The following is a 14118-nucleotide window of genomic DNA, read 5'->3' as shown; positions in this document are numbered from 1 at the left end:
TACCAAAATCAATCATGGCATATTACTTGCTTGAGGAGCATGAAGACCATTATTGTTGAGGCAGCACGATTTCATGCATTCGTCACATACAGAATCAAATTCTTACCAGTAAAACACATCTGTGCTTTTGTCACATTTTAAACATGAATTTGTGTATAAGTGTTCCTCATCCAAGTTATCAGTAGAAATAGACTGTCAGCAACAAGTCATCTAGAATCCAACTTACCTCAGAGGAAAGCCAGAGAAAGGCTGCATTGATGAATCAGTTGACTGATAATAGCCAAATTCTGTACATGACTGATAGGCCCACTGCCTACCTGGAATGAGAAAAATGCAGTTCAAATGTGTAAGCAGATAAAAAATATACATTTGTCTAAACTCCACCTGTGGTCTGATAGTTAAATCCAAAAGTTGGAGTAATACTAAACCAAATATCTCAGGTTTGACTCCGAAGAGAGGGTGGTGATGATGGTCAGCAGTTAAATGCTACAATTGATCTCAGTGCCCGTGAGCTAGCAAGAGGGATAAAAAGGTTTCCTGCTTCTGACCAGAATCCAAAGAAGCTTCCTACAAATGCACATTTGTCAACATTTTAATAAGGACAGTATCAAGCGCATCTGTTACTTCCAAAAGTTGAGCAGTTTGCCAAGACAAATTGTCTAGATTTACAAATGTGGAATAGCCACTCAGGTGTCTAATGGCCGAGGAACTGAATTCCAGAATTAGGTGGCATCTTCAGTAAAATAAGGGGAAAAATCTGAGGGGCAAAAGAATAGGGGGGAAAACAGCAGTTACCACTTGCAGTGTTGGTATGTTCTAGTTTCACAGTCTTTTCAGTGACTTTGTAATATTGACTTTTAAATGTGAGAGTGAGAGTGAAACAACAACATTTTAAGCACAAGGTTCCTGACTGCGGTTCTGGCATACCCACATAATGCAGCATTTCTGAAACACTAGTATCATTTATATCATGCAAATTCTCAAGCTGGTCAGGCACTCAAAATACAAAAATGAATCATGAACTCAGGAAATGTGTACTTTAATTTATAACATATGAAATGTACCATGAAGAATAGTTGAACATTGTACTGTGATTTTCAGCTCCTGCACTTTAGGCCACTCTCCAAATTTTCCCATCCCTCCTACCACGATGGCTGTTGCTGTCGGGACTGGAAAACTCTGCCCCTTCCTTCTATGTTTACTGTCACTTAGACTGTTACTGGTTTTGCAAGAGCTAAATCAATAAAGGGCTTTAGTTTATAACGAAAATATCGTTATAACAACTTTCTTCTACAACCTTCCTGTTGCCTCAGGAAAACAGCCAGCATAATCAAGGACCCTACGCACCCTGAACATACTCTGTTTCACGTTCTTCTGTCAAGAAAATGATACAAACGTTGGAGGTCACAGACCAACCGACTCAAGAACAGCTTTTTTCCCACGGTCATCAGACTTTTGAATGGACTTATATTAAATTGATCTTTCTCTAAACCCTAGCTATGACTGTAACACTACATTCTGCACCCTCTCTTTTCCTTCTCCCCATGTACTCTATGAACTGTATGCTTTGTCTACTAGGCGCAAAAGAAACATTACTTTTAACTGTATACCAGTCCATGTGCCAATAATAAATCAAATCAAATTCTATTACTTTAAAATGATAATTTTGAGAAAGCTGCTCTTACTGTTTCCACTAAATAACGAGAACTGACTCTACCATAATGAAGCAGCTAGTAAGTGTTAAGTTGCATTTAATGGGAAATAAATTATCAAAAGAAATATTTATTAACAATGCGTTTTAGCTTTGAGTTGTTAATTAACATCCCTTGTGCAGTTATTCACCCAGCAATGCTCATAGTAATAGTTCATCAGCTCAAAACTGTTTAACAATTTAAACGTATTAATTTTGGAGTCAGATCCCTAAAATTTAACTTTAGAATCTCACAATGTACACAAAGTATCTCATCGCACAGTAATTCACACTCCAAAGTAAAAACCTTAAGGTCTAACATCAAGATCCAATCTAAAATTTAAAGTTATGAATCGATTAAATGAATTAAATTAAATCTCCCCTCAAAGTATAAAAAAATTACAAATGAGAAAAATGCAGCATGGTTGTTGAAAAAGATAAACCCATGAATTATCAGGCTCTTTACCTTAAGCAACCCGAGCATCCAATTATCTTGGATGCAATATTATATTCTGTAGCTGTGTGGTGCAATGTGTAAAACATAGCAACTATGTGCACCTTGATGCGGCTACCATAGTTGCAGAGGCTAAACAAATAACATTTTATTTTCTTTACAAATGATACAGCCTAATTCTATGTCAAAAATAGTTCCCCTGTTAGGGCCTCTATGGAACATATTCAAACGTATAAACTGGCTTGTACATAACTGCAGATGGCCAGATATGAGTGTTTAGTCAGCTCTTCACCTATCAGGAGGTAGTGAGCAGCTTTCCAAAAAAAGAGTTTGCAAAAAACAAACAGCAGTAACACATGGGGCAGAATTTTCTTTCCCCCAAAGTGCTAGCTCAGGTGAGGAAAGCAGTGTGCAACATATCAACTGAAATGCTGGCTTTTCTCGCTATGCTTTGCAGGACTTTGATTAAAAACAAGCTGGAGGTGGGTCCCATCCCACCCCATCACTCTGGTGGAGTGTGCTCTGAAAAGCATGACCCAACAATGTCTGCTTTCCAGAGATTGGGGCACCATGCTTAAAGGTTGCCCTGATCTCCAGCACTAAAAATAAAAACAAAGGAACTGCCCCCTCCTACCCCCTTGGACATGAACAACACCTCCCTAAATGCACACAGAGACGTCATCCCTACCCACTTGGGAACCCCCTCTCATGCAGACAGTGAACCACCCACCACCAAACCTACCTCCCCTCCCCCAACATGGATCTCACCAGAGGAAGCTACGTGTAGAACACTCCCAATTCTTGGCCAGAGAGGGACAACATTTCCCCCCCCCACCACTAAATGTTTGTGTCACCCCTCCCCACACCATGCAGGCATCTGGTGACCTAACTGCTCCCCCCATCCTCACCAACATCAGCTGCCCCTCACTAAATAAACAGCATGCTGCTATTGGGTCAACCAGGGCATTCCCAGCCTTCAGGGCCACCCCCATTCAGGCTTCCCACTTCAGGTCTTGTAGTGCCAGGGCACTGCCAATGTACAGCCCAGGCATGTCTCTTTCCTCCTGGGGCTGTACTTACCAGTACAGCCCCGTCATGGTTTCTTTGCCAGGTTCACATTGCTCCAGACCTGTTATAAACCTCACCAACCTCACACATCAGCAAGGGGGAAATCCAAATGTGATGGGAATGCTACAGAGGGCAAATCCGCTAATGATATCGACGTGACGTGCATTACATCACTGGCAGGGGAAAGAGGGTATTGGGGACAATTGCGTTGTGAGATCTCACTGGTGAAATTCTTGTTTTTGGCACTCCTGAGATTTTGCACCCACATCGCTATATAGGTCCATGTTTAATCCCAGCCATGGTACTGTGACAGGGTTATTAAGTAGATGGTGTTCATCACTCTTGCAGGCCATCAACACTGCTTCCCCCTCTCTGGTTTTTACAGCCTTTGCCCAGCATCTGGCTGCTGGAAATGAAGTCCTTAATCATAACTTCCAAATACTGCCAGTGCTGTCGAATCCATCCTACAATACAACATTCAAGATCCTACAGCATCGCTGTTCTATAAATGTGATCAAGGCCACAGTATTGTGAATTAACTAGCACAGCTCCCACAACAATGTGATACAGATTAAATCATTTAAAAAATTCCATCATTATCTCAATAAATAAATGAAATAGAAAAGAGTTCCATTCCTCCACTATTTTTGAATGCCAAAACACTATAAAACAGATCTTGATAAAAAGCAGTTTTTAAGTATTGATTGCTTTCCTACTTCCATCTGCTGCAGGTGCAGCCCAGGAGGTGTTCAACATATCAGATATAAACTTGCTGTAACTTGCATCTACACATTTCTCTTCATACGTCTGCAGTAGGAGGCGTGAAATCATCACATATCTGTCATAAGGTATGCCCAGTGATGCATTCTCCATTATAGAACATAGCACGTCAATGGTGATGTTAACGCCTTTTGGGTCCTGTTTACAAAACATCCAGATAAATTGTTATTGGCACTTAAAAGAAAATGCATGAAAAAGATTAAAAGAAGACAACTGTCTATCTCATTCCCCTCCCATCACCATCATGTTCTTTTGCAAAGAGAAGGCTGAAAGTTAGCCTAATAAACTTCTTCAAAATTAGGAAGAAGTTTGCCAGGGTAATTGTAACGAAGATGTTTCCACATGTGGGAGTCAAAACTCGAAGCCATTCTTCTTTATCCAAAGAATTTGCTATCATGTGGCATCGTTGAAGTAAACAACACGGATACATTTAAGGGGATGCTGGATGAGCATATCAGGAAAAGGGGATTAGAAATACATGCCAATGTAGTCAGATGAAGCAAAACAGTGGAAACACCAACTTGAACCATTTGGGCCAAATAGTCTGTTTCTGTGCTGAATTCAATGTAATTCTCCTTACTAATGCTTCCCTCATTTCTTCTCATCTTTGCCACGGTTCACATGAGAGCCAGATTATTCCATAACCTCTTAACATAACCTGACCAAAACAAAAGGTCATTAAAATCATTACTGTCAATGTTCAAATGCTTCAGTCGGAGTAGAGAAGGAGGTAGAAGGGGGGGAGGGGTAGCATTATTAGTCAAGGATTGTATCACAGTGTCAGAGAGGAAGTTTGATGAGGACTTGTCTGTTGAGGTAGTATGGGCTGAGATTAGAAATAAGAGAGGAGAGGTCACCCTATTGGGAGTCTTTTACAGACCTCCTAAAAGTTCTAGAGAGGTTGAGGAAAGGATTGCGGAGACGATCCTGGATAGGAGTGAAAGTAATAGGGTAATTGTTATGGGAGACTTTAACTTTACTAATATTGATTAGAATAGCTATAGCTCTAGCTCATTAGAGGGGTCAGTTTTTGCACAAAGCATGCAGGAAGGTTTTTTGACTCAGTATGTAGATAGGCCAACTAGAGGTAAAGCTATATTGGATTTGATGCTGGGAAATGAGCCAGACCAGGTGTTAGACTTGGAAGTTGGTGTGCATTTTGGTGATAGTGACCACAATTTGGTTACGTTCACCTTAGTGATGGAAAGGGATAGGCATGAACCTTGGGTCAGTAGTTTTAGCTGGGGGAAGGGTAATTATGAGGCTATTAGGAGAGGATTAGGAAACATAGGTTGGACTAGGAGACTACAGGGTCTGGGAACGTCCGAAATGTGGAGTTTTTTCAAGGAGCAGCTACTGCGAGTTCTTGATATGTATGTCCCTGTCAGGCAAGGAGGAAATGGTCGGGCTAGGGAACCGTGGTGCACTAAAAAAGTTGATTCGCTGATTAAAACGAAAAAGGAGGCTTATGTCCGGATGAGACTTGAGGGCTCAGGTAGTGCACTAGAAAGCTTTAGATTGGCTAGGAGGGAGTTAAAGAGTGAGTTAAGAAGGGCTAAAAGAGGACATGAGAAGACTTTGGCTGATAGGATTAAGGAGAATCCTAAGGCGTTCTATAGATATGTTAAGAACAGAAGATTGGTTAGGGCAAGATTAGGGCCAGTTAGAGACAGCAGTGGGAAGTTATGTGTGGAACCGGAAGAGATTGGAGAGGCATTGAACCAATATTTCTCTTCGGTATTCACGCAGGGGGACATAAATGTAGCTGTGGAGAACACTGGGTTACAGGGTTATAAACTGGACAGTATTGCAGTTGATAAGGAGGATGTGCTAGATATTTTTGAGGGTTTGAAAATAGATAAGTCCCCTGGGCCGGACGGGATTTACCCTAGGATTCTCTGGGAGGCAAGAGAGGCGATTGCAGAGCCTCTGGCTCTGATCTTCAGGTCGTCGTTGGTCACAGGTATAGTGCCAGAAGATTGGAGGATAGCGAATGTTGTCCCATTGTTTAAGAAGGGGAACAGAGACTTCCCCGGGAATTATAGACCGGTGAGTCTTACTTCTGTTGTGGGCAAGGTTTTAGAAAAAATTATTAGGGATAGGATTTATAGTTATTTAGAGAGTAATGAATTGATTGGAGATAGTCAGCATGGTTTTGTGGAGGGTAGGTCGTGCCTTACTAACCTTATTGAGTTTTTTGAGAAAGTGACCAAAGAGGTGGATGGGGGTAAGGCAGTTGACGTGGTATATATGGACTTTAGTAAGGCGTTTGATAAGGTTCACCATGGAAGGCTTCTGCAGAAAATGCAGATGTATGGGATTGAGGGTGATTTAGGTAATTGGATCAGGAATTGGCTAGCAGATAGGAGACAGAGGGTGGTGGTTGATGGTAAGTATTCGTCATGGAGTTCAGTTACAAGTGGTGTGCCTCAGGGATCTGTTTTGGGGCCACTACTGTTTGTAATTTTTATAAATGATCTGGATGAGGGTATAGTTGGGTGGATTAGTAAATTTGCTGATGACACCAAAGTCGGAGGTGTGGTAGATAGTGAGGAAGGGTGTCATAGTTTACAGAGAGACTTGGACAAGTTGCAGAGCTGGGCCGAGAGGTGGCAGATGGAGTTTAATGCGGAAAAGTGTGAGGTAATTCACTTTGGCAGGAATAACAGATGTGTAGAGTATAGGGCTAACGGTAGGACTCTGAATAGTGTGGATGAACAGAGGGATCTAGATGTATGTGTACATAGATCCCTGAAAGTTGGGAATCAAGTAGATAAGGTTGTTAGGAAGGCATACGGTGTCTTGGCGTTTATTGGTAGGGGGATTGAATTTAGGAGCCACAGCGTCATGTTGCAACTGTACAAAACTCTGGTGCGGCCGCACTTGGAGTATTGTGTGCAGTTCTGGTCCCCACATTATAGGAAGGATGTGGAGGCTTTGGAGAGGGTGCAGAGGAGGTTTACCAGGATGTTGCCTGGTATGGAGGGGAGGTCCTATGAGGAGACACTGAGGGATTTGAGGTTGTTTTCGTTAGAAAGAAGGCAGCTAAGAGGGGACCTTATTGAAACATATAAGATGATTAGAGGTTTAGATAGGGTGGACAGTGATAGCCTTTTTCCTCAGATGGAGAAAGCTAGCATGAGGGGGCATAGCTTTAAATTAAGGGGTGGTAGTTATAGGATGGATGTCAGAGGTAGGTTCTTTACCCAGAGGGTGGTGAGGGATTGGAATGCCCTGCCTGCTGCAGTTGTAAATGTGCCTAGTTTGGGGGCGTTTAAGAGATCCGTGGATAGGTTTATGGATGGAAAGGCATTGGTTTAGGTTAGAGGGTCATTGCTTTTTAATTGGTCGGCGCAACATCGTGGGCCGAAGGGCCTGTTCTGCACTGTAATGTTCTATGTTCTAATGGTATGCACATTCTCTAGGCATTTCAATCAGCTAGCACTAACTCTCCCTCCATTTCACAGAACAAGCTGGTGTACCATATCCAGCAACAGATGAGGAGAGGAGGAAGGTGAGCATACATTCATGTCTTGTCATGACTCCTGGAGAAGGTCCCGAACACTGATAAACATTTGAAAGGAAAAACGTTCAAAGAGAATGGAAAACAGGCAAAAAAATTAGGCTCGGGCAGATAGCAAAATGGGCTTTGACTTTAGTTCTCTTAAAATGGTAAATGATAACATTATTGTCCTTGGTCTTTATGAGGGAGAAGAATCAGCTCAGGTGAAATGCTTAAGTGACTCAGATTTGATAAAGGTGGGATTATATCTCAATGTGAGCATGTTAAGATTGTTTAGGGGTTGTTGAGCCCAAAACCCCACAATCCAATAACAGCAGATAACTAATATCTTTCAAAATCACCTTTGATTCATAACTCTGACAGTAATGATTTTAATGACCTTTTGTTTTGGTCAGGTTATGTTGAGAGATTGATTGGATTAACATCCCTGTTTCTAAACCCATAATTTGGCTTTGAAAATTGACTGACCCAATTACGAACAGAAGGTATCGCAATTTATAAAACAGTTATATCAGACTATTTTAGAAATTGTAATGTTTATTCTCAGGTTCCTTATTGCATCTTCACAGACCTTTAAGTATGCTAATCAACAGTAATGATTTCAGCGCTTCCACACATGTAGTCACCAGAGAGAATATTCAGCCTGAGTCAACACACATTATTAAAATGTGCAAATTGCACACACGACAATACCATGGTTAGCACTGCTGCCTTACAGCACCAGAGACCCATGTTCGATTCTCGGCTTGGGTCACTATCTGTGTGGAGTCTGCACGTTCTCTCGGTATCTGTGTGGGTTTCCTCTGGATGCTCTGGTTTCCTCCCACAGTCTGAAAGATGTGCTGGTTAGGTGCATTTGGCCATGTAAAATTCTCCTTCAGTGTACCCAAACAGGGGTGTGGCATTTAGGGGATTTCCACAGTAACTTCATTGCAGTGTTAATGTAAGTCTACTTGCGACTAAATAAATAAGTAAATTTAAACTTTATTAACAGAATTTGAGTCATCATCATTCATTTGCCTGTCCTGGTGTTGAAGCATTGTGCTAGTTCAAGTCTATTGGACATTTATAATCTGGCATCTATTCCAAAGCATCATCATATTTTTAATTCCTAAGAGCTCTGGATATACGATTTCATGAAAATGGAAAATTAGAATTAGAATTTTTTAACAACCCTAAACATTGCTGGTTTAGATGCGGCATTTGAAAAACAATGTGTCAGTAAGACACGAAAAAGGTATGTAAAAAAAAGGTTGCTTTTGGCAGAGCAATACATCTATCAAAGTGATTTTTAAAACATAGGTTATTGGTGGTGACCGCTAAATCCAATTTTCTTTTTATCATTTCACAGCAAATATGTAGGACTCCTGGCAGAGGCAATTCAACGAGCAGCAAGTTAAGAGTAGCAAGGGGTGATACAGTGGTTAGCATTGCTGCCTCACAGCGCCAGGGACTGGGGTTCGATTCCTTGCTTGGGTCACTGTCTGTGCAGAGTCTGCAGTTTCTCCCTGAGTCTCAGTAGGATTCCTCTGGGTGCTCTTATGGCAGTAATAAATAAACTAAAAAAGGTGTTTTATAAAGATCTTGGTATGTTTAAAAGTGACGTTTAAATAGCACAGTGGGTCACACTCTGAACAATTACTATAATGTTAGTTCAGAGACTTATGCTGATGTAATAATAACGTATCATGCTGAGGCTGAAAAAGATGAAAGAAAATAGTTTTGTCAAACTCTAGATGAATCATAAAGTAGCCATCAAACAGTTAGTGATATGCGATGCAACTAGTTTTGGTTGAAGACAAACCTGACCAGATACACAGCCACGCATTTACCTTTCAGAAAATCCTGTAATCCTATGTATATGAACTAGTACAAATAAATATTTCATTTTTATTGCTGCACTCACCTCAAAAGCTCTGTTGTCCTTATTATATTGGACCACATCCATGAAATTCCCAGCCAATGTCTCCAAAAAATAAGCAGCATCCATTTTGGAATTTATTCTAAGTCTTTCACATAAACTGAGAGGGGGGAATAGTAATGGATTTACAAAATATATATATTTTATAATCTGAAGAAAGCAAAATATCAATTCACATAAACAAGTTCTACTTGACCAATCATTAACCATTTTCAATATTAAATGTTCTTTGTGCCTTTCAGTTAGATATTTATAAAGGTTTATTTGAATATTTTGCTGCATTTCAATTCAAACTTTTTATACAGGTACACAGAGACATATAGAGACTAAATCTACTTTAAGCGGTCAGCTGGGTTTCTGAGATGCAAGGGAGACATCCAAGCCATACGATACAGAAGAGTCAGCACTCACTGTCTGATTGTCCACCAAGGGTCTCAATTAATGTCCACCTACCTTCCCATGATACTTTTAATGGGAGCAGCAGTGGGAAGATGGCAAATCTACACTTCCACCCAATTAAACACCATCTTCAAACAAACTCACCATAGGGGTTGCCATTAAGTTCCACCCTCGATTACTGCATTAGAAAGAAGATTTTACTAAGAGTCATCAAGCAGAAGAAACACTGAGTGGAGTCTTACAAGAATTTGTCAGAGTGTCCATTCTGGCGCAAAAAGTGGTGTGATTCCCGTTGAAGGTGCTGCCATGATTTCTGACTGAATCTGATGCCTCATTAGTAAAAATTTTTATGCACACGAGAATCATATCATGCTTGTGATGTGATCCCTCTGATTCACCTGCCCTACCGCTGGGGAGTGCCACATGAATGGCTCCCAGATGTATCACAGGAATAACAGTCAAGAGGTCCGCACTTCGCTTTTTGGAGGGAGCCCTGGCTCATTGCAAGTTCAAGTGACACCTCCACTGACTCTACCACACATCCTTTCATCTCCCCTGAAGGTTGTGTCCTCATCACTTCTCTGGTCCCATTCGCCACCCACACTTGCAAGACAACCTTATCATCTGATCTGGCATGCATCTTGCTTTACACTCTTTCCAGCTGTCTTCATGCAGGACAAGATGATTCACAACAAAAGGGAGAGATCCTAGACTGGTGGAGGGATGCCTGAGCTGAAGGTATTCACAGACTTTGAGAGGGATCCATTCAGCAAGCTGGTAAAGGCATGGGCTATCCCAGTGCTGATGATGAGATCAATGGCAGTCATCCAAGTGAGGATCCTGCACTGCAACATCCATCAGACAACCATGCTGTGAGTGATATTTCTCAGGTCCCTGCCATGAACTAATGACTTCTCCTTTCTTTCACAGGCACATCAGAAACAGCCAAAGAGGTCCACCAGCCAGGTCTTTGACTCCAGCCCTGACAGCAGCACAAACCATGAAATCACAGGCTCCAAAATAGAAGAACCATCATAGCACTCACCAACATTCTCCACAAATGTTTGTCTACGAAGACCCGCACTGTCTGTTCAGCATTTTGCAGCTACCTCGCAAAGCCCATTAATTCCTGTGATGCCCAGTCTTTAGTTTGCACAAGATCCCACACCACCTCACCCCATACCACATTACTGAGTGCCAAGAGCTTTGAGCATTTGACTGCATCCTGAACTCATCTCAGGCACAGGAGTTGTCCTGACCTTCACTGCAAGGCTCTCTGCTCAACTCGGTACATTGGGGGGGCACTAATAGTTTATAGTTTCTTCAGTGCGGGAGACATTGCACAGCCATTCTGACACTCATCAGGGATGAAACACTGGGGTGTACACAGGGGTTCCCATAGCTTTGGCATCAAATGATACGGTGGAGTCTCTGTGGCTGAACAAAGTTAATATTTATTCTAGAATTATATAGGCGACCTTTCTACATTTGCCTACTTTCACCCATGCCAATTAAGTGGTGCCTAAACTTTCTACCTCTCCTCACCCTCCCACTATGTCTACGTGCTTGCCCAGGATTCACAGCTAAGGTTGGAGAGGCCTGTGACTTCCGTGTCCTGTTGCCTGAGATGACCTTTGCGGGCATGCCCTGGGGGGGCCTGGACCTTATGGGCCCTGTTCTGCTTTTGGGCAGCATGGATGTTGCAATGCTGCTCTAGGTGTGTGGGCCTGGAGGTGTGTTGCTCACAGGGACAGAGGAGTCAAATGTGCTGGACATCCCCAGGATCTCTTTGGTGGAAGGTCCCTAGCTGTGTCTCAGACGATTCTTACCCCTTCAGGTGCCTGATGACCTCCATGCTTCACCATGGGATAGAAGGGCAGCTGGAGTGAGATCCAGAAGCACCACAAATCTCTGACGCAGACATTCATGAATTCTCACCAGTGCTTGCACCATGCAGTTGAAGCCCTGCACCATGGAGCTCATGCCCTCAGACACGGAGGCCATGAGCTGGACCATGGTGCGGACATTCCCTACCATGGAGTTCTGTGCCAAGATCTTCACTGCAGACACCACCCTTGCAGCATTGGACTCATCGCGCTGAACTGATGGCACCATCTCTTCACATAGAATGTGATGGAACTCTTCCAGTCGGCCTTGCAGTCTGAGGAGTGCTGCTGTCATCCCTTCCTAATGCTTGTGACTCTACCTTTGCAGCTCTCGCAACTCTGGAATGACCGGGTCCAAGGGCACATCATCGTCCTGCCTCCCACATCCTTCCACGTGCCAGTTTCCTGGGTTGCTCATTCCTCCACCTGCTGTGGCTCTTCAGCTGTGAGGCACTTACCAGTGAATGACCCAGAGTCCTGCCTAGTTAGTGATCCCATCGAGGTGTGTGTATCTGCGCCAGTGCCAAGGTCACAAATCCAGCATGGGGGATGTTGGCAGCAGCGATCAGTGCTAACGCCCTGCAGAAGTGGACAGCCATCCAGTGCCACCAAAGTATGAATGATCTCCTCCATTCTGCCAGGGAACTCACTCTTCTCAGGATTCAAATCTTACACTCACATTTCTATCACATAGGGGACTCTCACATTGCAAGTTCAAGTGACACCTCCACTGATTCTACCACACATGCTTTCATCTCCCCTGAAGTTTGTGTCCTCATCACTTCTCAGGTCCCATGTGCCACCCACACTTGCAAGGCAACCTTATCATCTGATCTGGCATGCATGAAACTCTGAAACTCCCTGCTGGTAAGTGAGGTCTCATTATCTGTCACAAGAATCTTGAGTATACCATGCATACTAAAAGATTGTTGGAGTTTTTCTAAGGGGTAAGAAGTCGTAGAAGCCATTCGGTGCATGCCAATCATTCTGAATCAGTGATGAGAATTAAAAACATGTAGCCCATAAACGGCCCTGCGAAGTTTGCATGTACTCACATTCAGGGTCTCCCTGGTCATTCCCAAGGGCGCAACAAGGCTGTTAGTGAGGCTTTCTGGTTTTCCTAGTGGGTTTAGCACCACTTCACCAGGTTTTCAACATCATTGTCTGTGCCAGGCCATCAGCCATAACTCCTCGCAAGCACTTTCATCTCAGAAATTCCTAGGTGGCCATTGTGCAATTCTTGAAATATTGGTCACTGGCCTGGATGCAGGCAACAACCTGGATACCCCACAAGATGATGCCAAAGATGATGCCATCTTCTAGACTCAACTCCTAATATTTAGAGAGATAAGGTTTCAAATCCTCTGCAGGGCATCCTTGTGGTCCACCTAGGATGATGTGATATAGTTTAGCCAACATAGGGTCCTTTTGGATGCATGCCTAGATTTCTTTGATGGATACTGGCAGAGCATTCATGAAGTCCAGAGTTATGGCAACTTGATCTATCTTTGGAAGAGAAGGTAGTTGGTGGGTAGTGGCAGGCTGCTCAAGGCATTTGTGTTGGCTATGTGCCTGCTTAGATGGTGTTTTAAGGTATATTCATAATAGTGCCTAGCATTGGATCCAGGCTGATGGGAGGAATCAGCACAGGTTTATGGTCAGTTACTATGGTGAAATGCCGAGCTTAGACATATTGGTAGAACTTTTTCACCGTGAACACCATGGTCAAACCTTCTGTTTCAGTCTCGGCATACTTCCTCTGTGCATCCACTCGGGTTCACGATGCGTATGCAATTGGACATTCTGGGTCCTATTTTAACATTTTGAAACTAAGTGCCGAGGGACTTGAAACTGGGAGTGTTTCAGATCCAACTTTTAAACCCGTTCTCAGGTGCCCCCATACGCACTCTGTCTCAAAAAATATCAACGAGTCCAAATCGTGCTGCACAAGTCTGTGGGTGGGGCTTAACATGCCCAAAACTCTGTAGCGCCAATCAGCACCTCCAACTACGCATGTGCAGAAAAGCAAAAAGGTAGAATGGGGTTCTCCTGCCAGGTCAGATAATGCCACCCCCACATCATTACTGACCCCCTTTTCCCCCCACCTCCTCCGCCACCCTGATCGACCGCCAACCCTCCCACCTCCTCACTGATCTCAGGCAGAGTGGCAGTGGATCCCCCCCCTTCCCTCTCACTGATCTCAGGCAGTGTGGCAGCGGATCCCCCCCCTTCCCTCTCACTGATCTCAGGCAGTGTGGCAGCGGATCCCCCCCCCTTCCCTCTCACTGATCTCAGGCAGTGTGGCAGCGGATCCCCCCCCCTTCCCTCTCACTGATCTCAGGCAGTGTGGCAGCGGATCCCCCCCCCTTCCCTCTCACTGATCTCAGGCAGTGTGCC

At 43.4% G+C, this 14118-nt stretch overlaps 1 protein-coding gene across 1 annotated transcript in view; it reads right to left on the bottom strand.

The window, feature by feature from the left end:
• prss59 (serine protease 59, putative) overlaps window positions 1-14118 on the bottom strand; it is a 62663-nt gene that overhangs the window by 18553 nt on the left and 29992 nt on the right. Inside the window, exons 5-7 of the mRNA XM_080186403.1 lie at window positions 9422-9536; window positions 3929-4130; window positions 227-317 (exon numbers count right to left, since the gene is read on the bottom strand). Of these exons, the coding sequence (XP_080042529.1) occupies window positions 227-317; window positions 3929-4130; window positions 9422-9536 (408 nt within the window). The remainder of the gene's footprint in view (window positions 1-226; window positions 318-3928; window positions 4131-9421; window positions 9537-14118) is intronic.

The sequence above is a fragment of the Carcharhinus amblyrhynchos genome, chromosome 3 (assembly GCF_965287045.1).
Source record: "Carcharhinus amblyrhynchos chromosome 3, sCarAmb.v2.hapA, whole genome shotgun sequence".
NCBI lineage: Eukaryota > Metazoa > Chordata > Chondrichthyes > Carcharhiniformes > Carcharhinidae > Carcharhinus > Carcharhinus amblyrhynchos.
This window is presented reverse-complemented; position numbering and strand designations above follow the sequence as displayed.